The sequence below is a fragment of the Erythranthe guttata genome, chromosome 11 (assembly GCF_056151865.1).
Source record: "Erythranthe guttata isolate IM_541 chromosome 11, IM_541, whole genome shotgun sequence".
Taxonomy (NCBI): domain Eukaryota; kingdom Viridiplantae; phylum Streptophyta; class Magnoliopsida; order Lamiales; family Phrymaceae; genus Erythranthe; species Erythranthe guttata.
Window position 1 is genome coordinate 13,720,001 of NC_142543.1, and position 22,394 is coordinate 13,742,394.

The window sequence follows — 22,394 nt, forward strand, 5'->3', positions numbered from 1 at the left end:
CGTGAATTTCTCTACCCGTACCGTCATCCGCCCAATCTACCAAAAAACCCTAGATCTGCTCTCCATCGTCACCATTCCACCGCCACCACATCACACCATCACCATCCCACACACTGTACAAACAAAAAACCTTTAAAAAAAAAACAGAAAAGAAAATCGATCCACCCTTTTTTCGTTTTCAAACAAAAGTACCCACCACCACCTACACGGCGGCCTGAGGCGGTTTGCACCCACCTCCGCCCAAGGCCGCCGCTCAACACAACTAGCTTTCATCGAAAACTTGGGAGAGCCGCCATTATTCGAGTATTCGAAAAGCGGACCCACCACCACCACCGTCATCCTCTTCCTCAGCTCCAATGTCGTCGTGCATCATCTCCGATAAGAGTAAGGAGCTGCAATGTCTAGAGAAAAGAGAGAAAAAAAACAGAGAAATGAGAAGAAAGAAACGAGAAGAGAGATGGGATAAATGAAAAATGAGGTTAGGATTTTGGAAGAGTACATTGGACAATTAAGGGTAGACTTGGAATTATGAAAATAACATTTGGGAGGAATATTAGCTAAGGGGGTTTTCTCTAATTACTTTTGGGAGGAGATTTTCCTTAACTACATTTCCTAGATTTCGGGTCTTGCTAATTTTTCATCCCCATATTTTTATTTAAGATCTTATAATGAATAAAAATAGCTTGTAAGATCATTATCCAAACACTTGAAAAAATTAATTCTAAAAATAAGGCGTAACAGCTTACAAGCTCTTAAAATAACTTATCGAATGTTTTAATAAATTTAGCAAAATGAGCCCTAAGTTCAAATTCACATCCCTAATTTCTAAAAATATTGTCACACATAATTTTGAAGATCAATATCCCTTAAATCGTCCTCATCCATCAATTTTAAACGATTGCCTTTATCTTCATCTTCATCAATCGCAAAACCCAGTCAAAAACGTCTTGAATCGGCCTTGATCGCAAAAACAAAATGCAATAATCTATAGAAATTGAATTAGGGTGCGATATTGTGAGGATTGGTGAAGAAATTGAAGAGAAAAGTGTGAATTAGGGTGGGATATTGAAGAGATTTGTTCAAATCCAATTTTCAAAGTAGCTGGTTACATTTTTTTTCCATTTTTTTTTATGGACTAATATCGTAAATATTGTATCGCATCGTGATACGGCGATACGATATCTCACGATATTTAGCGATATTTATGAATAAGTGATATAGAACCCCAGTTGTATTGCTTTGATTGGAATCATGTCGTATCGCAATATATATCGCGTTATACCGCGAGATTAACTACCATGGTTTACACAATTAAAATAGAAAGACACCCCCAAATACTGATGATAAGTGAATCGAAATTTAAGAGCATCTACATTGCTAATTAAAAAAATAATCTAAAAATTCTAGGTGTCAAGTACCAAATGTTAATCTTAAAAAAAATTCTCTTTCTTATGTGGCAAGATTGAGATTTTCTACTGCAAAATCTTCTCCACTGCAACACGCAAGACTCAAAATGTTTTCTTAGTTGTAATTTATTATTAAGATTTAAATTTAATATTAAAACTATTAATTTAATTTATACAAACAAGCAATTTATATAAATCACGCGTTGGTTTCATTTGTTTTGTTTTAGGTCATAGGAATCACATGAATTTAATGTATTAAAGTTTGAGGAAAATTATCGTTAAATAAATTAAATAAATAACTAGGTTTTTTCCCCGTAAGTCTAATCCTCGAGAAACATATAACTCTAATAAAATAGTGTAGAAGAAGGTGGGATAAGATAGAGTTTATGAATTCCTCTCAAATCCTTTGTGACCTTTGTTCTCCATTACAATCTTTGTTCTCCTCTCACTCCATAGTTCGCCTCTCAAATAGTTGTAATGTCAGACATATGTTTATAAATATATTTTAGAGCAAAATAATTCATAAACAATCATTTGTTCTCCTTTGATGAGATATCAGACGTTGATTAGGGTTTATGCCTCCCGCATGTGGAATTAGAGATTTAGAGTAAGCTATGGTAATCCATTTATGGTTTGAAGATAATTGAATTTTCTTAATTTTTTTAATAAAAAATAAAAGAAAAATTGTATTAAATGATGAGTTGACACTTTTGAGATCCTCAAGATGACACTCCAATTTCAGAGTGTCATCTTAAGAATCTCTAAAATCACAAGTGACAGCTCATTGCCTCTCATCATTTAAAGATTTGCAAAGGAGATGGTTTTGGAACAAAAATCTTAAAATATCCTATGTGCCACTCTAAGTATTAGAGATTGAATTTAGAAAGAGAAAACAAACCAAAAAAAAACTATATAAATTTAACAATTTGAAACCAAAATGAAAAGAAAAAAAGTTATAAATTTAACAAAGATAAACCGAATGGGAATTTTTTTTTATACATAAATTTGACATAGAGAAATCGAAATGAAAACAAAAACTAAGAATTGTAGACATTGAGAGGAAACATGGGTGAGCCAAAGCCAAAAGAGGACAAAGCACAAGCTTGACCTTCCGAAAAAATCAATGTTTTAGGACCTCCAGTTTTTATAAATTGTTATGAAAATGTATGTCGCCAGAAATCGGGGGGGTCCTCCAAACCGTCCAAAAGATCTCTAGATATGTCCTAGAGGTCCTCATGGCCGGTCCGAGAATGGGAGCCATAAACCGGGGAGAAAAGGAAATTGGGTAGAGAACATGAGAGCTTCACGTGTAGACACCGGAAAAACCATAGCGGCACTATTGGACAGAAGAGGTATTGCAAATTGCGTTGTTAAAAGGTATAGTTTTTTCATATTAGTGTAAAAAATGTTAAAATAAAAAATGAAAAAAAAAAAAAAAAAAAAAAAAAGACAAACGAGTTTTCCGAATGAAATAAAAAAGTAAGAAGAATGATAGATGCTAAAACAAAGATATTAATGCAAGATAAAAAATTATTAATGCAATTTGGATATTACTTGGTGCAGATTTCAAAATTCATGTGGAGGGGCGATTTTGATGTGAACTCTATGAAGGATGTGTAACAAAAGCTTAGTTGAGACTGTCATTTAGTTCTAGTAGGTTTTGTCACTTGGAAACCCGTCGACAAGGGAACAAGAACGAGCATTAATTTTGTTTAATTTCCAAATATGCCAAGCATGAACATACAAACACCTAGTGCACATATAACCAGTTTCTTCATTAAAAAAAAAAATGAAAATTATAAATTCCATGCTTCCCATAGTCACATTCAACTTGTGTCTTGTAATAACAAATTAAAAGCATGATGTCACTAGCATGATGTCACTGGAGAGAAAACATCGCACATCAACAAGGTCTCTACAAAAGGAACCGTACAGAAGTATTGCAATTTACAGAGAAGAAGTACAGAATAAGACGGATTACAAAATAAGCACGCAAATCTTCATCTTTCGTTTGTTGGCATAAGCTTTAATCCGTCCCACACACTGGCTCCTTTGCTTCTTGTGCTACAGCTCTGAATTTATTTAAAAAAAAAATTGTCTTTTAAATGTCAGTTTACTAGAATAAACGAGAAGTCAAAAGGACATAATGCAAGTAACACTCACAGTATAAGATCCTCGAGACCGGTCACCGCGTGATTTATTGCATGGATAGCCATCTTCTTTACCTGTTGCAATTAATCCAACAACACGAGCATTATTTAGTTAATCAATTTATCTTAACTACTCATCCGTGGCATTCAATTCAGATGCCGAGATAGCATACGAGTTCCATAACAGAAAAATCTACAAGCAACGTTGGCTGCACATAGAAAAGCAAATTTTCACTCCATCACAACTCGAGACCAAAAAATTTAATATCCGGTTTAAGCGTTACATTATGTGTCGAGGACGTATAAGGAGATGTAACAAAAATAATTATTCATCCAACCTGATTATTAGATCTTCAACGCTTAATTAGATACGCTCTTTGTAAGTACGTATGTAGGTCATGCACACACACTAGTTGACAATCTTCTTTTCGAATAAAAATCCAACCAACTTCCAATATTTTGTTTTTATGTTGGATAGGGACTGTGTGATTTTATTAGACGACTCAACTATATTACTTCACAAAATTCCATTAGTCAAAGCTCTAAAGTCAGCTTGTTCACACTGCTATATATCACTATTGACTTTATTTGTCATCTTCTATTCTCTAATTAGGCCTCGTTTGGTTGGGGAGATTAGCCATGATTAACTAAATAATTGGACTTTGTTTGATGTTTGGTATCCCTAATAAATTGTCAGGTCGTTATCATGGCTTATCTTGCCTTATCTCGTCTTTTAGGGAGTTTTTTAGTTGGACGTCCCAAAGTCCGATAAAATAATTGGGTTTTCATTAGATTATTTAATCTTATTTTGGCAACCAAACGAGGCCTAAGTTACTAGATGGCGCCAAATATAAGGAAATATAGTAATAATGTCATGATAGAAATTGTATGTCAATTACTCAGCCAACCGATTCAACTCTTGCAGATCCCAATCAACACCAAGCTGAGTTTAAAAGTTCAGCATTCAAAAGACTCAGCAGACCTTTTTAATCCATCTTCCAACAATCGAACTATGAAGTAAACAATACCAAAAAAAAATAAAAAAAAAATACCTCTAGTTTGTCTTCCTTAGCTCTGTGGTTCTGAGGAAGAATACGAAACTCCTCGGTCAAGCGGATGCACTCTCCAAGATTTTCAGGCGAAACAAAATCAAGAGCAACTTTTATGCAAGACTGCAAATTGCAACAAGAAGAAACCAAATACACACTTGTTAAGCCAAAGAATTACGAACTGTAATGAAGAATGTGAAAAATTACAGTTAACTGACAAAAGGGGGTTGCAAGGAAAACCATAGTACAAAAATACACATTCTTCGATAACTATTTAACAATTATACACACATATGGATCTGCACAGCTTATATAACTGCTCCCTTAACCTTTTTCAACTATTCTTTTGAGAGATTTTGGTTAAACTAAGCACCACCAGATAATATATTCTAGGAAAAGAAAGTAATCTAATCAAATCAAATCTTCAATTCCCAGCTTGGAAATAATTTCATGAATAATTGAGTCCCTCGACCAACACACGTGCTAATTAGCTATCTGGAAGCATATATGACATGCAGATAAGACCTCCTTCCAACTTCTCTTTCACAAATTGTCGGTCAATCTCAATATGCTTCGTCTATCATTTTATGATGAATGATGAGCAAAGGTTGTTACGGTGTACGTCACAGAAACATCCCACTTGCTTCTCGGGCGAGTTCTAGACATAATAATTCACATAGTGCAGTCGCTTTGAACTCAAATTGAACTCAAATTCAACACTTGATATGGCCACGATATACTATTTTTTACTTCTTCATGCAAACCACGAAATGTAGCAAAGTATATGGCAAGTCCTTTTAAGGGTGGATCTCTTGGAACATGTTTGAACCGACTGGTCACGCTTACCAAGTTAGCTATGTCGTATCAATTACGAGCAAGATAATTGAGTTTCCTATCAATTTGTGCTAATTCTCCCTATCAACAACTAGCTCTTCTTGTTCTTCCCCCAAATCCTTATATAGCTTGATTGATGTAGGTATCGATTTGCAACCCCATTTTATTGTTTCCTATCCTTCACATAATTTTGTTTGTGAGATAAAAATTACATTTTTTGTGTATGAAACTTTAATTCCAATACAATATTTTGCCGACGTAGCTTCAAATTTTCAGATTACCATTGTTTTAGATTCTCTTTCCCCTTTTCACCTTCTCATCATTTCTTGGGACAATGATATCAACAACATATACCAAAAGAGTTGTCGCCGCCTATAGCAAATCATTTGTAGCCAATTATTTGATCTCCTTGACTTTGTATCTTGTTGCCTTCATTACTTTAGCAAATCTTCCAAACTAGGCAATCGGAGATTGCTTTAGTGGATAAAAGTCATTCGTTCTTTGCACCTAAACGTACCTTCACCTTCAAAACTTGGTTGGATACTCCAATAAACTTATTTTTCAAGATCACCATGCAAGGAAAGAATTTTTATCATAGTGCTTAAGTTGCCAAGTTGCCGATTGAGATGGCGGAGATGAGCTAAAAATCATAAGACCCTTACAATATTCCTTTTTATTTCATTTTTACACTTAAAAAATGTCTCTTGACCATAAAAATATTCCTTACAATGTACTAGATCTTTTCTCAAGATATTTCATAGGTCTAAGGTTATGTTCGGAAATGTTTTCAAGGCAAATTTTCACCCATTTCGGGGTAATTTTGAAAATGAATCGAGAGTAATGAATGTTTTTAATGAGTTGTAGATTGAGAGAAGACAAATTTTAGTATATCACTTGTTAATGAAATGAATCATTTAATATTTATATCTCCAACATGCCTCTCACGTGCAGCCCATCGCGTAAAGGAATATTGCATTTTTAAACCATGCACAAATGATGGCTGTCAGATTCAAACACATGACCTTTCATTTGGTCTAGCTCTAATACCATGTTAACTGACCTTCCATTTTGTCCAGCTCTAATACCATGTTAAATGACCACCATACTTTTTCTTCTTGTTTTTCCATCCATTAAATGTACATGCGGTTGGAATCTTTGTTAAGGCCACGCAATTTTTACAATCTTGCTCGACGATTTGTCATTCAATTTCCAGCAACTCTCTTTTGTATGCCTTGCTTTTTTACAATAGTGCAACATAGTTTTTCCCTATCCACCAATTATTTTTGCTCTCAGAGAGGCTCCCAGACAGAGTTGCTCTCTTGTCATGAAAATGTGAATATACATATATCAAAAATCAAATACATATACTACGGGCATACCCGGGCAATAAAACAGAGTTCAAACCGTCAAAACATCACAGCAAATCATAGAACAAAACATAAAGGGGTTATAAAAAAATTGTCTCATGAAACACTAAGGGACTAGATGTCAAAGCACAGGCGCCCAAGCAAACAGTGAAACAAGAGACTAGATGTTGTTGAATCCAACCTAACATAATAAAACATGATTTTTTTTTTTCCTCAGTGACATAACCTTCGGGGTGGAAAAATAAATTCCAAGTCTAAACATAGCATACGAAGAATCAGCCCAAAGAAACATATCACCCATCAGCACAATGGAACTAGTCGAGTGCCACTCTATATTGGTCACGAGCAGAGGTTAGATGAGCCAACCCTAACCAACGGTCCAAAACACCTTTTTTCTTCATTGGGAATAGTTATTGATTCCCCAATACCCCTCCGCTTGACACAAAACCATAGGTCATAAGTGCAAGGTGCTTACCAACAGCCTCAACACACCTAACTCCCCTTCTCCCCAATTCCATCAAACCGTTCCTTGCCTTATGCGCCCGCTCCAGCCAGTGAGATGATTCAGAACATATAAAGGTTAAGTTACCCATTCCAGTAAAACCGACAGAGGTTAACATAGTCCAAAGTGGATATTTTTAAACAGTCCATTGCAATTAGTACCCATGTGTTATACTCTATGTAGCACGGACACGGAAACGGTGATACGGGAAAACGGACACGAGAAACTGCATATCACAAAAATGGGGATACGGGAGCTTGGGAGAGACGTGTAAATATTAAAATTATAAGGGTATATTTATAAATATGATATGTAAACATATATAAGTTTTTAGATAAATATATATAAAATGGACCATATGGTGTCCATCAGATGTCTTCAAGTGTCCGACACGAAACGTGTCCGAAACGCGGAAACATTAAGAAGTTGAAGTTTATGTGCTACATAGGTTATACTAAATTGCTAAAAACCTCTCAGTGTTATAAATATTAGCAAAAAACAACCATTCTTTTAAGCACACAACCCTCTACATTGTGCGTTTTTAAGGGTTTGCTAATAAAATTGAATCATAAGTGGTGTTCTGCTAATATGTAAAACACAGTTTTTTTGACAGTCAGAGTAAACATGGGTTCTAAATGCAATAAACCCCTTTTAAGCATAAATGTTCCATAGGGTTTTAACCAAAGAGGCTAAGGTCCAAACTTTTAGAACCCGAAGTCTAAGGTCACCCTTCATTTTAGGCTTACACTAGCATGTGTGGTAGCTCACTTTTTTGCGATCAAGGCCTAATTTTCTAGATTCTAAAGTTCGAGTATTATACTCCTTTGAATCTCTTCTACACGAATTAGAGATTGTCTTTTTCTAATAATGGTGTTTCCACACATACCGACAATGTCAATTCGACCAACTCTATTCTACACGAATTAGAGAGATTGCTTCTTCTAGTGGTGGTGGTTTCTCCCTCTCATGAATCTGAATTCTGACTTGGTCAAATTCAGGTTTAAGACCAGCAAGAAAACCACACCGACGATCATTTTCCACGAAAGTTTTGAGAACATGTTCTGGACATTTCATCTCAATAACCCTTTTGTAATCAAATTCTTACCACAAGTTTCAAAGCAGTTTGACATACCCGGTTACTTATTGATTCACCTTCGTCCTATAAGCTTGGGTATCATAAAAAGCCTTCAAATAAGCTCCCTGAACTGACTCCAATAGCACTTTTGTAGAAATCAAAGATTTTCAGGTTTCAAGAACCATAGCCACAACATAATCAGAGTCTGCTCCATCTCATGAACCAAAACATTTTCTTCGAGCTTAGGTCATGTTCCGAGAAGATGACCAAGTTTCCCTTTTTGTTTTTAAATAAGTTCAAACTTAACATTGTAGTTATTTTTTTTCCATTCAACCTATATATAGCACTAACGTTTTGCAGAGCACCAGTATACTCTTTCAAATTGATGGTTCACTGTTTCTCAGTGATTAGCAGTGAAGGCCAAGAGAGCAAGAAAGAAATACGAGTAACACGGCAGGGAAAAAGGAGGAAAATAAAAGGAAGAAAAAAGGAGCACATAGAAGAACCTAAAGCTATTTATCAAGATGCAAAGAAAAAGAACGATAAACCCCATTGTTTTTTTTCAAGTGTTGGTTCACCACTACATAACCTATTTATGAGGTAAAATAGAATACTAATCTAATCAAATCCTATGAGAAATTTATGCCAATATCACATAATGCATGAGATTACAACTCCTAACCACATTTATGAGTGCTTATTTCCTAATAATCAAATTACAGCAGGTACGATTCAACAGATTATTCCAAAAAATATTCCACGCATTAGATACTAACAGTAGATTAAGTGTGATAAAAAAAAATATTAAACATATACTTGCAAGTTGCAAGCCTTTCTTTTCAAGTGACAGATGTAATCTCATTATTATGATTCTATTTTGCAATCTTACGTTTTCATAGTGCCGTACCCAGTGCCCTGATTACATCCAGCTAACTGATGATAAGTTATCTTCATATGAAGTGATCCTATTTACCCAATTTCCAATCAAATTTGTCAAAGTCCACAATCCATTATAAAAAAATAAATTCTGTAGGTGATAGTATTCTGCATGAAACCATACAAGATACCCAAGCACGATCTATGAACATGCTAAGGTTAATCTGAAACGGGAAAGTATACCTTGCACAAGTGTACGATTCCAATTATTAAATTAAGAATGGCAACCCTAGATGATTAGGAGCTGATGATGGTTTCATTGCAAGTATTTGTTCATATAAAACCCAAATGCGCATTCAAGATAATAAAATACTGCGAGGACATGTTGAATGACCGAGATAAATTGGGATATTTTTAGGACAAATTGAAATTCGTAAGTGTTGATGTACCTTGAGATTTCGAACTTGATGAGGGCATCCTGCAGGAATGAAAACAGCCTCTCCAAGGTTTTGCACAAAAGTCCACGGTTCTACTCCTATATAAGTTTTGAAACAGAACGCAGTTAATAAAAAATAACAGAAAAATAACTACCTAGTAAAGCTCAAGAATAACAAACCAAATTCCTCTTTGAGCTTTGCTTTGTGATAAGAGGTCAAGTACAAGCTCTGATCATGAATCGGGTGAACAACCTGCAAAAGATACAAAATAGAGCATACAACTTAGTACAAGAGAATCTAAACAGTTTTATTTACCGACATTACACGTAAAATTTTATTAACATGGATCTAAAATTAAAAACAAGCAGCACTGCAATGCATGTTAGTCAGCATACAGAATTATTCTTTCCATACCTTTTTACGAGAAAAAGCATACATGTAATGTTTAAATTTTAATTGTGTATCTGGCACACGAGTTCCCAACCAACCAACGGCACAAAGTGATATTGATCGGATTCTTATATTTCAGGGTAATTACAGATACTACCCATGAGGTGACTCATTTGCAAAAAGAAAAGGCTAAGTTTGTAAATTAAAACTATCTCATCACGTTTATTTCTGTTTTACAAACTACACTAAATGAGATAGTGTTATAAAACAAATATAAACTTCACGGGTTATTTATAATAACTCAAAGGGTCTGCAATTCCAAATTTCAACTACGTTTTTTTGTAATCAGGCACCATTTGGCATTATCTTAAATTTTAACTCTACCTAGGCAACAAACGGAACGAGGAAACTACTTTCTAAGAGGTAGTACGAAGTAGAATAACCTGTTCGAACTGAACTGCATGCACCCCTATTACTAAATCAAGAAAATGAGAATCATAAGTTGGAACAAAGAGAAAAGGAAATGCTTGCTTCACCAAACAATAGCCTTTTGCACCAGCCTACATTTATTTTTTGGGCTTCAACCCCTCAACACAGGGATGACCCAAATTATGTAATGAGATTAATCATAAACATTGAAGTGCAGAAAATACAACTACCAACATTCAACTAAGACAGAGTAGAGAGAAAACTGGATGGCAGAAAAACAGAATAAACTTATACTTTACCACAAGTTTGGTCTTACCTGCTCTACTGGACAACCATAAATATGCCGGAATTCTTTATGGTGTTTCCTAAGATATTCCTCAAGCTTGGGTACATCTTGTCTTCGGAAGATGTCCCAAATGGCACCTCCCTGTATAAATGCAGACTCAGATTCTTGCATAGTGATCCCGGTCTCTTTGTCATCCGTATTGGCGTTACAGAAAAGTTCTCTCCGGTCCTGTTTAATATGATCTTTCTTTAACTTTTCAATCTTTGAAAACTGATGCTTCTTAGGATCCACATCAGCAGTGTGCATCAAAACATTCACCTGAAAAAATTCAATAAATCCAACAATCATATTAGCAAGGTTTGCAATTGCAAGTTATACGCTAAGAGTGTGTACATAGAACCCCAAATTTTAAATAATATTAAGAATCCAATAACCAGCAAATCAAAATTTCCAAGCAAATAATAAATAATTGTAACTTGAACAGTTAACTGAAATCTTCTGTAATTAGAGCTCAAGTTAAGTTATTTTGTAATTTTCAACAAATAATTTATATACTTAACAAAACTTACCGCATCTGACATATCACAATGAAGCTTGGTTACGGAATCCCCACGCCCAAGCTCTTCAGGAAATCCATAAGCTATATATGTTTTAGGCCCAAGGTCTGGCTTCAGCATTTCTACAGACGATTTTGTATTCTTCAAATTTAGAATTTCCTTCAGCTTTTCCGTAGACAATTTTGCAGCCAAATTTAGAATTCCTGAGCGTGGGTGTGTATATTCTTTGTAGGGCAAGGCACTGAGAAATTCTGCACCATGGCGTGGCAGTCGCTTCTCAAACAAGGTGGAAGGGGGCCAATCCTTCAATTTAAGCATTTCAGGCCATGAATTATAGTGTTTCCGGCCTTCAGTGTATCCCGTAAAAAATTGGTGAATGTTTATATCAACCTACAAATTCACATAAACACGAAAAAAATTATGTTATCGTTTTAAATAAGATTCCACTTATAGACGTACAAAAATGAAGGGAAACAAAAAAAATTATGGAATGAATCCAAGATATCAGTTGCAGTGAATTGTGGTAGTGAATTTAGGACCAAATTTAGGGCAAGAAATAATTTGGAGGCTCGTATCACAAATTCTACTTGGCGTCTTAAAAGTGCTCACCTCACAGGAGTCGAGGCAATCCAAAGCTGTCACCATCAAGTCGGAGGAACCCTTTTTAATTAAAATCTGACGGCATGCACGCCACATCACCATTGGGTCCCAGCTCAATCCAGATGTAAGTTTGAGAACATCTCTTACAACAATTGGCTCTCCCATTATCCAGTGTCTCCGAAAGTGCTCCAGTTTCCCTGGCTGTATGTCACTTGCTAGAGGACAGTATAAGTAATTGTCATCAGAATCTCCTCGATTGGCCGCCTTTCTCAATTGTTCATCCTCAACATTAACACCCTTATTTAATTCAAAACAAGGACATTGACTTTGACTATGAGATACCTCAGCAGATCCACACGAAAGAACTATTTTTTTAGCATTTTCCTTTAAATCCGACACCCAATTTTCACCAAAAATACACTTGAGCTCCAAATTTCCATGTCCACACCCACCCCTTTCCTTTGGTGGGCAAGGAATCTGACCTAATTCTGTTGCTTTCCACTCGGGCAATGGCAATTCTTCGCTGCTATTTGACTCACTGGGTGACACTCGAGTTAATTTCTTCTTTAACGATTCTTTTCCATGCAAGTAGTCAATTCCTTTATCTTCATACTTGATTACTACATCCCTATCACAGACTCTCAAACAGCCTTCTCGAATCTCCTTGCAGCAAGTCACACAGAGATCATACGAACAACTCGAACAGCTTCGATGGAAATCAACGATGGAGGTCCTGCAATTGTTGCTGTACAAAAAGATATCAAATCATTTAAACAAAGAAATGTTAAAGTTGGTAGGTAATAGTTCATCTAAATGCTTACCAATACAGACGCTCATCAATAGAGTAGTCAATTTTCTCTATCTTTACATCTGACAGCGACGATCCTGCATTAATGGAATTACAATAGTGGAGACTTATTTAATCTCAAAAGTAACGCGATAAAAATTTAAATGACACCAGTTACTAGGTTTCTTTTTTTTTCTCGGGGATTAGTTGATCTTGATTTTATCTACTTTACTTTCACATGTTTCCTCTTTTGGACATCAGTTATACTTATTCAGTCCTAAGAGACACTGGGTTTTTAATAAGCAGGCATATTTTGTTTATACAATAAATCAGCTATTGGTTGCAGCTTACCTGTTAATTCTAAACTAAAAGGAATTTTCAAAGCAATTAAAAGAAATTTTCCAAGTACCTAGTCAAGTTGCACAGCATAACTTTTAGTAGCTACTCGTCTAATAAAATCCTTGACAAATGTCAAGATACTACATGCAGACACTGACAGATAGAGTAAAACGTTCACAAAATTACCACGAATCTTGGCTTCCACGTCTTTTTCCGCACTCTGATTTTGACTAAATTCCTCGAGAAAAGGCAGGAGGTAACTAATGAGATACTTAAAGAACCATATCTTTTCCAAATTATTTTTCGGATCACCAGAATATAAATCCTGCAATAACCATCAGAAGATTGTTATGGAAAAACATAAAAAAGCAATTATGGACAATCACGTAGCAGGAAAACCATAAAAAAAAAATACCTTCGGTACATTAAATCTACGTAAACAGGCTTTACAGTTACAACTATTACGGCAACATGGGCAAGCCTTAACTATATCTTCCTCAGATAGTTCGGGATACCTATAAAGAGAGCACAGATAAGAAAAGTAAGGAAGCCTCCAACAAAACCAAGTAGATGTTTAATAACATTTATAACAGTAACTAAGCTTCCGAGCAATTTAATCCCACAAGACTGCTCGAAAACTCAAAAAAGGTATACTGAAAACTACTGTATCAGTAGTATGATCAGTCACCGCAAATCTATTGTCCAGTCAAAATCGTCATTATATAATAATCTTATTTTACGAAAGCATTTCGCATCTCCACAGCAAATCGACCCAACAATCACAAAGAGCAATTTTACAAACTATCATATAATTAAGTTAAGATGCATCCAGAATCAGAAAACCTAACCCAATATGAAGACAGACACAAACCAATGGAAATCGTAAGCAATTAATCATAATTTAGAGGAAGCAAAACACTTGTGCCAAATATCTTATGAGTTCTTAATTACAAGGGAAGACAAAACAGAGAGAGTATAAATGATTTATTGCAACGAGAAATCGAGTACGCGGAATAAATAGGTTTCGAAAATAAAGAAGCTACAACTTCGTTAATTTTGAATTGAAGTATAAAAACATGTACCATCTCTCAATGCAAGGGAAGCAGTAGCGTTTATGTTGATTTTTTTGGGCGCATTCGCTGCACCTCACCACTTTCCTATCACTCTTCATGCACTGATGACACATCTGGTACGCATCTTTCGGATCCTGGTCATTCATAATCCATTTTGATTGTCAACAGTAATCCTAGACAAATTTACATAACAAGGATAAACAAATTAACACGAGTATAAATAACAATTCATACATCACTGATATACTTTCTCTTGGTACAAGCTCTCCTTTCTTCCATTGTTTCTGGAGATCTTTTTTTCCTTAAATTCCGGTACTTCTTATGCTGCGAGCCGTTATCAGAATCTTGTTCATCTTTTTCGGCTTTAGTCTCTTTTGGTTTGTTATCTTTGCTCTTGCTCACTCGCGAAATAGCGCGTGTTTTATCCCGCGGTTCAATTTCTGAGTTATTAGCACAATCAATTTCTTCCTTGGTAATTTTCTCTGTCAACGAGTCCTTTTCATTTTTCAACGAGAAATCATCACCTTCGATTCCTTGTTCTTCATTTTTCACTGGCATTTGCTTCCCTTGTAATTCGGTGCCCTTTACCTCGAGCAAAGACCCAGCCTTTACATCTTCCATTGCCCCAAATTTCACATTGCTCTCTTCCATGGTTCGCCGGAACGCCTCTATAGCGGCCGGAACGGGGTTAGTGGAACCGGAACGGAGGCCACCGCGACAAAATTCCGGCAACAGCGGCTGGCGTTCTAAAATCTAAAATAAACGATTTATCGCCGGAATGGAAATATGTGCGGCTCTCGCGCACCGCGGCGGCGATTTATCGGACGGAACGGCTTCTGGCTGTGTTAGTGGTGTGAGTGTGTTCTTCGTGGCGGCGGAAATGGGTTAGGGCTGGTGACGCCGACTACAGAAGAGAGGGATCGTGTTTTGTTTCAAATTTTTGAAATTGCATTCGGTCCAACAATTTTATATTAGTTCTGATTTGGGCAGGGTCGGTCGATTGCAGGAATACAAATCTGATTAGGGTCACTTAATTTTTCAAATGTTTCAACTTAGTCCCTACATTTTATGATTCCTATGAAAATAGGTTGAACTACGGGTGGAAATCGGACGGAATGTGTCGAGAGCTGATTATCCGACTCAACTAATCAACATTAGTTGACTTCATCATAAGCTCACATCTGACTTTGTTTTTTTTGCTTTTGACTTTATTTTTCTTTTAACCTTTTTTTTCTGTTGGCAGGTTGTCGATGCTTCGATTACCTAATTAAGCATTAGTTTACTTCAATATTAGTTGGCATCTGACTTTTTTCCTTCTTTTAACTTTATTTTTCTTTTTTGTGTTATCGACAATGGTTGTCCAAACTCAAACTGAGTTATCATTAGATGACTTTCATTAGTTGACTAAATATTAGGGCTCTAATTGGTTCATGAATTTTAAAATAAGGAAAATAAAAATTCAAAGGTGATATGCCTAATTGGCCCAACCCAATGGGCCTACAAATTATTTATCTACTGGGCCACGAGCCCAGTATCGAAGACCACTATCACCGAGGCCCAATCACCTTCAAGCAAGGTTTGGGCCCGACAATCTCAACTAAGCTATAAATACACATTTGAACTCATTCCATAAGGTACGTCCTATTAACTGAGCAATACTACAATACGTATTCTCTGGACTATTTATATGATCAGCACGTCTGACTTGAGCGTTGGAGGGGTTTCCGCCGGATCAACCCCCGGCTTAGTTCATGTGTTCTATGATCGCAGGTACCTCAGGATCATCAAGTTGTGAAGCTACTGATCCGCTTTGCTCTCCCAGTGCATTTTCTACACCACCCTAGGTGAGCTATATTTTAGCATCATCAAAAGGAAAAAAGGAAAAAGAAATCAAGGACTTTTAAAATTTTAATTGTGTTTGGTTCCTAAGAAAAATAGTGATGAAAATAATTTTGAGGAAAATCATTTTCTTTAGTTTCGTTTGATTTTTAAGGGAAAATAATGGAGAAAGATACAAAGTAAAATGAAAATAAAAATGAATTATTATTCAAAAACTAAGGCTTTTGTGGATCATTTTTATTTCAATATAAATTGTAACCCAAAAAGAGATAATTTTTTTTTTAAATAAATTCTAACCCAAAAAAATGTCATGTAACAAATAAAACAAAATGTAAAATAAGATGGATATTTTATGTGTGTAACATAGATGAGAGATATATATATTTTTCTTTTGTTATTAATGCCTTTTAATTATCAAAAAAAAAGAGGAGAGAGACATAAGAGAGAGAAGAGAAGGGTGACTGAGGAGAGAGAGAAAGAGATGAGAGAGAAGAAGAATATGTAAAGAGAGATAAAATGACACATTTTCCTCATTTTTCTTAGGGAAATTCCCTTCTTTTAGTGCAATTTTTTTCCACATCTTCCATGAAATTGTTTTACATAGTATTTTACTTATCAACCAAACAAGAAAATTATTTTACATCACATTTTCAATACGTTACCTACTATTTTCCTTCAATCAATCAGACCCTAGTTGATTTCCATTAGAATTTCAGTATCAACTGAAATTTAAAATAACAAAAATTTATTGAGGTAAAAGACAAGGTTTTTTTGCTAGTGTAGTACTCCCTCCTTCTCATTTTAGGGGCTATATGACAAACACCCCCATTGAAATTTTACTTTTTGATAAATTCTTATTTGTAAATAATATTTGACATAAATTCATTGGGCCTGAAAAATCATATATGCCCCCACTAATTATTAATTAGTATAATTATTCAAATCAAAAAATTATACCCATAATCTACACCCAAATCTTCACCAAAAATTATACCCCCAAATCGCGCTTCAGATTTATGCCCAAAATAATACTCACAAATCCATTCTAAAAATCTCATCTTTATTTCTTTTCTTATTTTATTTCTTCATAAGAAATTTTTAATTTTGTTTTTAAAAAAGTTTATTTTTCATTTTTTTAATTTTTATATTTTATTTTTTATACTTCTGTTTTTCAAATTTAAATTTTAAAAAAATTGTTTTTAACAAATTGTTTTTCACTATAAACTTACCAAAACCACTATGTGATTATAGTATTCCGTTACGAAAATCCATTATAAACTTATTGAAAATCTCTATGTAATTAACAAAAACAACTATGTAATTAATGAAAACCACTCTGTAAACTAATGAAAATCACTATGTAATTAGCAAATTCCATTACAAAAATTCACTTAAAACTTATCAATTAACAAAAACCATTCTATAATTAATGAAAAACACTCTGTAATTATCGAAAATCAATATGTAGTTAACAAATTTCATTACAAATTCACTAAAAGCTTATCATTAACAGACTATGTAATTAATCAAAACCACTTTGCGTGCAAAAACTACTCTTACATTTTACTTTGAAATCAAGCATTGTGTCAAAACCAATCTTTAATTTAAAAGGATCTATCGACTAGATGCTAACAACCACATAACAATGGGGGAGAAAAACCATGTGCATTCTTATGAACAGTGATAAAACCACGACCATTATGCACTAACACAGTTTGCGTCAAAAGTACGAAAACCACTCTATATTTTCTTGAGACGAACTTCCTCCTCATGCAATCAGATTGGTATTAATGTGGAAAAAATACCAATTACGTTAAAACGGTTCTCTATAATTAAGGGACGAGAATCGTGGAATTATTTAAGGAGGTGTTGTTACTATATAATAGGAAAATATATGCAATTAATTTAATTACTGTAGAAAAAGGATGAAATAAGAAGAAGAAGATGAAATGGAAATGGAAGCTGAAAGAGAGTTTAAACAATTGAATCGTATAATCGAAGAAATCTTCTCATTAATTTATACCCCGCCTTCAACAAATCTCACCCGCAATTTCTTCAAACCCACTTTATTTTTCATCACTTTCTCTCTCTATAAACCGCATTTGGTAATCAATCAGTAGCAGTTGTTGGTGTTGGGTTTCGGGCACGCATACGCAGCGGAAAACAAAAATTCATGCGATTTAAACGACTTTAAAGCACATAAGAACATGCCCGACAAATTAAATTCAATTAATTGCGTACCTTTGCGCTTCCAGCGAAATCAAATAACAACATACATGCTAATTATTAAACCGAATTTAAATCAATTAACATGCTCGCGTTTAAACCAAATAACATGCTTGCAATGATTTAAAACGATTACACATAATCACATAAAATCATACGATAGCAAACATGGATACATAGTCTAAACGTAAACGAATCGAAACAAGGGATTCGTGTGTTTACCTCTTGAAGCGTGAGGTAGGAGCGTTTAGCAAGTCGAGATTGATACGGAAACCAATCCGTACAATCGGGGCAGCAGCGGTGCAGCGGCAGCGGCGATGAGATGGCCACGGCGGCGCGTGAGTTTCACGCGCGGACTTCCGGGGCGGCGCGTGGGGCAGCGTGCGGCTTCGGCTTGTGCGCTGCTCCTCGATTCTTCGATCTTCGATCTTCCTCCTCTCGGATTTCACCTCGTATACTTCGATCTACTAAACACGTGGCACTAGACACGTAATAGTTAAAATTAACGGAAGAAAAAGAAAGAAGGAAAGAGTACCGAAAAGGATCGGCCAATAGATGGCCGATTCCGGCGACGGAGAGGCGACAACGGCGCGGTGGTGGCCGCGGGGGGAGTGGCCGAGAGAGAGAGTGTAGCGGCTAGGGTTAGGGTTTTTTCTTGTGTGTTTGTGCAAGGCCTATAAATCAAGTATTTATAGTCCCTTGCATAAAACCCTAACGGGCTTAAGTTGGACCGGGCCCAACAGCTTAAGCTCGTTAGTTCCTTTACTTGCTCGTCTCTCTCAATTCAATGATCGGAAAATTGCAACGATTACATTTTCGGAATCATTATAACATCCTCGTCATTACGAGTGCCATCTTTCATTTTCCAACTTTCCAAAAGTGGAAACCCTAGTTCAGTGCTCTTTCTAAATTTGGAAACTTCCCGATTTAGAAAGTTCACTAACACGTTCGCCTATTCTTTTTCCTTTTCTTATTCTCATTCATAATTCCAAATTACGAATGTTGGATTCAATCGTATTGACTTCCAATCATGCAAAGATAATCTATTTTATCTCTGACCGTTTATTCAAAGATCTCATGTGCACGAGCAGTGTGACCCTCGATGGTTCAGGTGTAAGCTAGCCGTGGGCCCACAACTCTTTGTGGTCAAAACTCGTCCCTTAGAGTTACGATTAAGATGAAGCTCGTTTCACCTTAATCACCCAACGAATCAAGATTGGCGTCTAGCAACTACGCGTCATGATTCCCTAGATACAAATGAAGTGTCTGCAAGAACCTTCAGATATAGTTAACGTACAGTACGGTCCCTTCGATTCATATGTCCCGATCGAACTAGAGGCATTGGTTCATCGAGACCTCTTTATATGTTCGATGACGGTGCGATCGTTCTAAGTGTTGTAATCCTTACGTACATGACTTAGAGAATCGAATTCACTAATATAATCATCACTTAGTCAGCTCTGGCCAGAGACTTAGAATGATTACAAACTTTCAGAACACACAGGACATCCAAGACTATTCTAGCGATCGAATCCCCGACTACAATGCACAGACCTCCCACTAGATTTCGGACTGCACGAACACTGGCCCTTGGGATGGTCCTCGGTGGAACTCAGGGACAGGTCACGATACAGCTGGTCCTCTAGTGAAGTCACGGTGATGTCTAGGTCATAAGGACTAATGGTGTACAACTATACCATAGATATCTCTACTCGATTATTGGGAACCACTTAGAGATTTCTAGGGTGAGGGAGTTCAGTGAACTCGTCAACTTACGAGCACCCACTTATGCATGCCGATATCACAATACCGTTTACTGATGAGATGCAGTACACATACACTAAGTGCTAGTCTTAATGGGAAAGGCCGATATCCTCATTAGTGGCGTAACCCTTCGACTAGGAACACGTTTAACAGTTATAATACTTAAGTAAATATCTCACGATCCTAACGATCAATTACTAGTACTTGTAATAACTGTAAGGACTATATCTATGCTTGTGACAAAGGGACAAAGATATAGAATGCCAAGGTGTTTTATCATTAATACGAATAAAGGTTCGTTTATTACAATAATAAATACGAAAGACCACAGCCACATGTTGGCTTGTTGGTCACCTACTCTAACAGTTGGTTGGGGTTTGTTGACGGAGGAATGAAGCAAATGACGGCGTTGCAGCAGCAAACCCGCCGTAGCAACAACTTTTGCAGCGCGCCGTCGCTGTTGAACGCCGCAATTGACGACTCCGTTAAATCGCCGGCGACGATTTTCTGGCTAGTACTCAGATCGGTATTAATGTGGAAAAAATACCAATTACGTTGGACAGTTCTCTATAGTTAAGGGACGAGAATCGTGGGACTATTTAAGGTGTTGTTACCATATAATAGGAAAAGATATTGCATATCTTTTTTTATTTACAATCCTAAAACATACGTTACTTATATGTTAGGGGTATAATTGTGATAATTTATTATTTTTTATTAATAAATGCTGAAATGGATTTATCTCAAAAAGTTGTAAAAAAAATTGGACTCATTGTAATTACACTTGTGTGATGGGGGGGGGGGGGGGTGTTGTCAAATAACCTGCTCATTTTATTATTTCAAAATAAGTGTTTATTTGGATTTCTAATGAAGCGTAGTATATTTCTCATATTTGCCCTTATTACTCTTAATAAAATTAGGTGAAATAATTAATGAAACTAGTTTTTTTTTTATTTTATTATGTTTTTTTTTCAGAATTCATGCACATTAATTAATTTTCTTGATATGTGTGCATCAACTCAAAACGACAAATAAAATGGAAAAAAGGAAGTAGTTTATTTTAGACTTTTAGCGTTATCTTTAGGCTAGTTTAGGGATAACGAAAAGACACTAGGTATTAAGGAATTATTTTTGCACTTTCGAAAGTTTACTATGTTTGGAAAAGTATATGGCAATCAATTTTTAAATACTAGTATTTTTCGTAAGGGAAAATATGCAATACCCCTTAAATGAAAAATATTTTGAACTAAATCTAATTGACTTTAAAAAAAATTGCCTACATCCAAATTTTGTTCTTAATTAGTAAGACCCCCTGGCCTAGTGTGAGAAGACAAAAATATTCTCATTTACTACACCCCTAATTATTTCTCCACCTCTATCACTTTCATCTTCTATCTTCTCCACCTCTCCACCTAAATCCCTCAGCTCTCTTCGAAAATTCCGACCTTCCTCCACAGCCGCCACCGCCGCTCGTTGCCACCGCCGCTCCCTCCTTCGTCTCCACATAAATCTCTTTCTCTCTTGTCCGTTATCTCTCTCGATTTCTCTCTCTTTACACCACCATCATCTCCACATAGATCTGTACACCACCACCACCACCGTCGCCGCCGCCTCCTTCATCTCCGCGTAAGGCTCTTTTTCTCTTTTTCGTTATCTCTCTCGATTTCTCAGTTTTTCTTCCAAATTTGTCCACCACCACCACCGTCGCCGTCTCTCTCACTCTCTCTTTCGTTCACCGCCGCCACCGCTGTTGTCGTTGACTCCCCTTCCCTCTCTTTCGTTATTTTTCTATCTCTATTTCTGTATTTTTCGATTTCTCTTTTTATTTTTCCTCCAGATATGAACATACAGTTTCAGATTTGAGCAGCAGCAGTAAGATGACTATAGTCATATTCTAATATGACTATTGTTGAATATGTTCGATCTTCTCGTTTCAAGTTGACTCGTAATAACAAGATTGAAATTGTGATTTTTTGTGTGGATGTTGATTGGATTGTTTTATATAATTTGGTAAACATGACTGTACTACACTATCTAATCGGAATTTATAAGTTGACAATGTAAAACAACTACAATATAAAGAAAGAATATGTCTACAGTTGATATAGTCACATATTGTCATATTAGACTATAGTCATATTCAACTATAGTCATATTCGGCGTAGTAAACACGTTTAGAAGAAAAAATCAATTTTTTGTTTAAAAAAAATAAAAAATGCTAAATAAAGTCCGAAAATAATAAAAATTAAAAAAATTCAATAATTTTTTTTGATTTGGTAGCAGATTTTTAGGAATTAGGTGACTGTGTTGTTAAGGAAATAGAGAAAAAAAATGAATAATTGGGACAAACTGTGCTAATTGACGTAAGGGTTGTATTGAGAATAAAATTTCTAAAGGGTTATCACAAA

At 35.7% G+C, this 22,394-nt stretch overlaps 1 protein-coding gene across 1 annotated transcript; it reads right to left on the minus strand.

Annotated features, from left to right (window-relative positions):
- Nucleotides 1–3,196: 3,196 nt before the first annotated feature.
- On the minus strand, nt 3,197–15,206 carry LOC105971139 (lysine-specific demethylase JMJ26). Its single transcript, XM_012995983.2, has 13 exons — nt 14,392–15,206; nt 14,167–14,291; nt 13,500–13,599; nt 13,271–13,409; nt 12,780–12,843; nt 11,968–12,703; nt 11,371–11,748; nt 10,832–11,119; nt 9,876–9,948; nt 9,709–9,794; nt 4,609–4,728; nt 3,570–3,631; nt 3,197–3,478 (listed from the first exon to the last, which is right to left on the minus strand). The coding sequence occupies exons 1-13, from the start codon at nt 14,806–14,808 to the stop codon at nt 3,433–3,435; spliced, it is 2,634 nt and encodes an 877-aa protein (XP_012851437.1). The 5' UTR covers nt 14,809–15,206; the 3' UTR covers nt 3,197–3,432.
- Nucleotides 15,207–22,394: the final 7,188 nt, after the last annotated feature.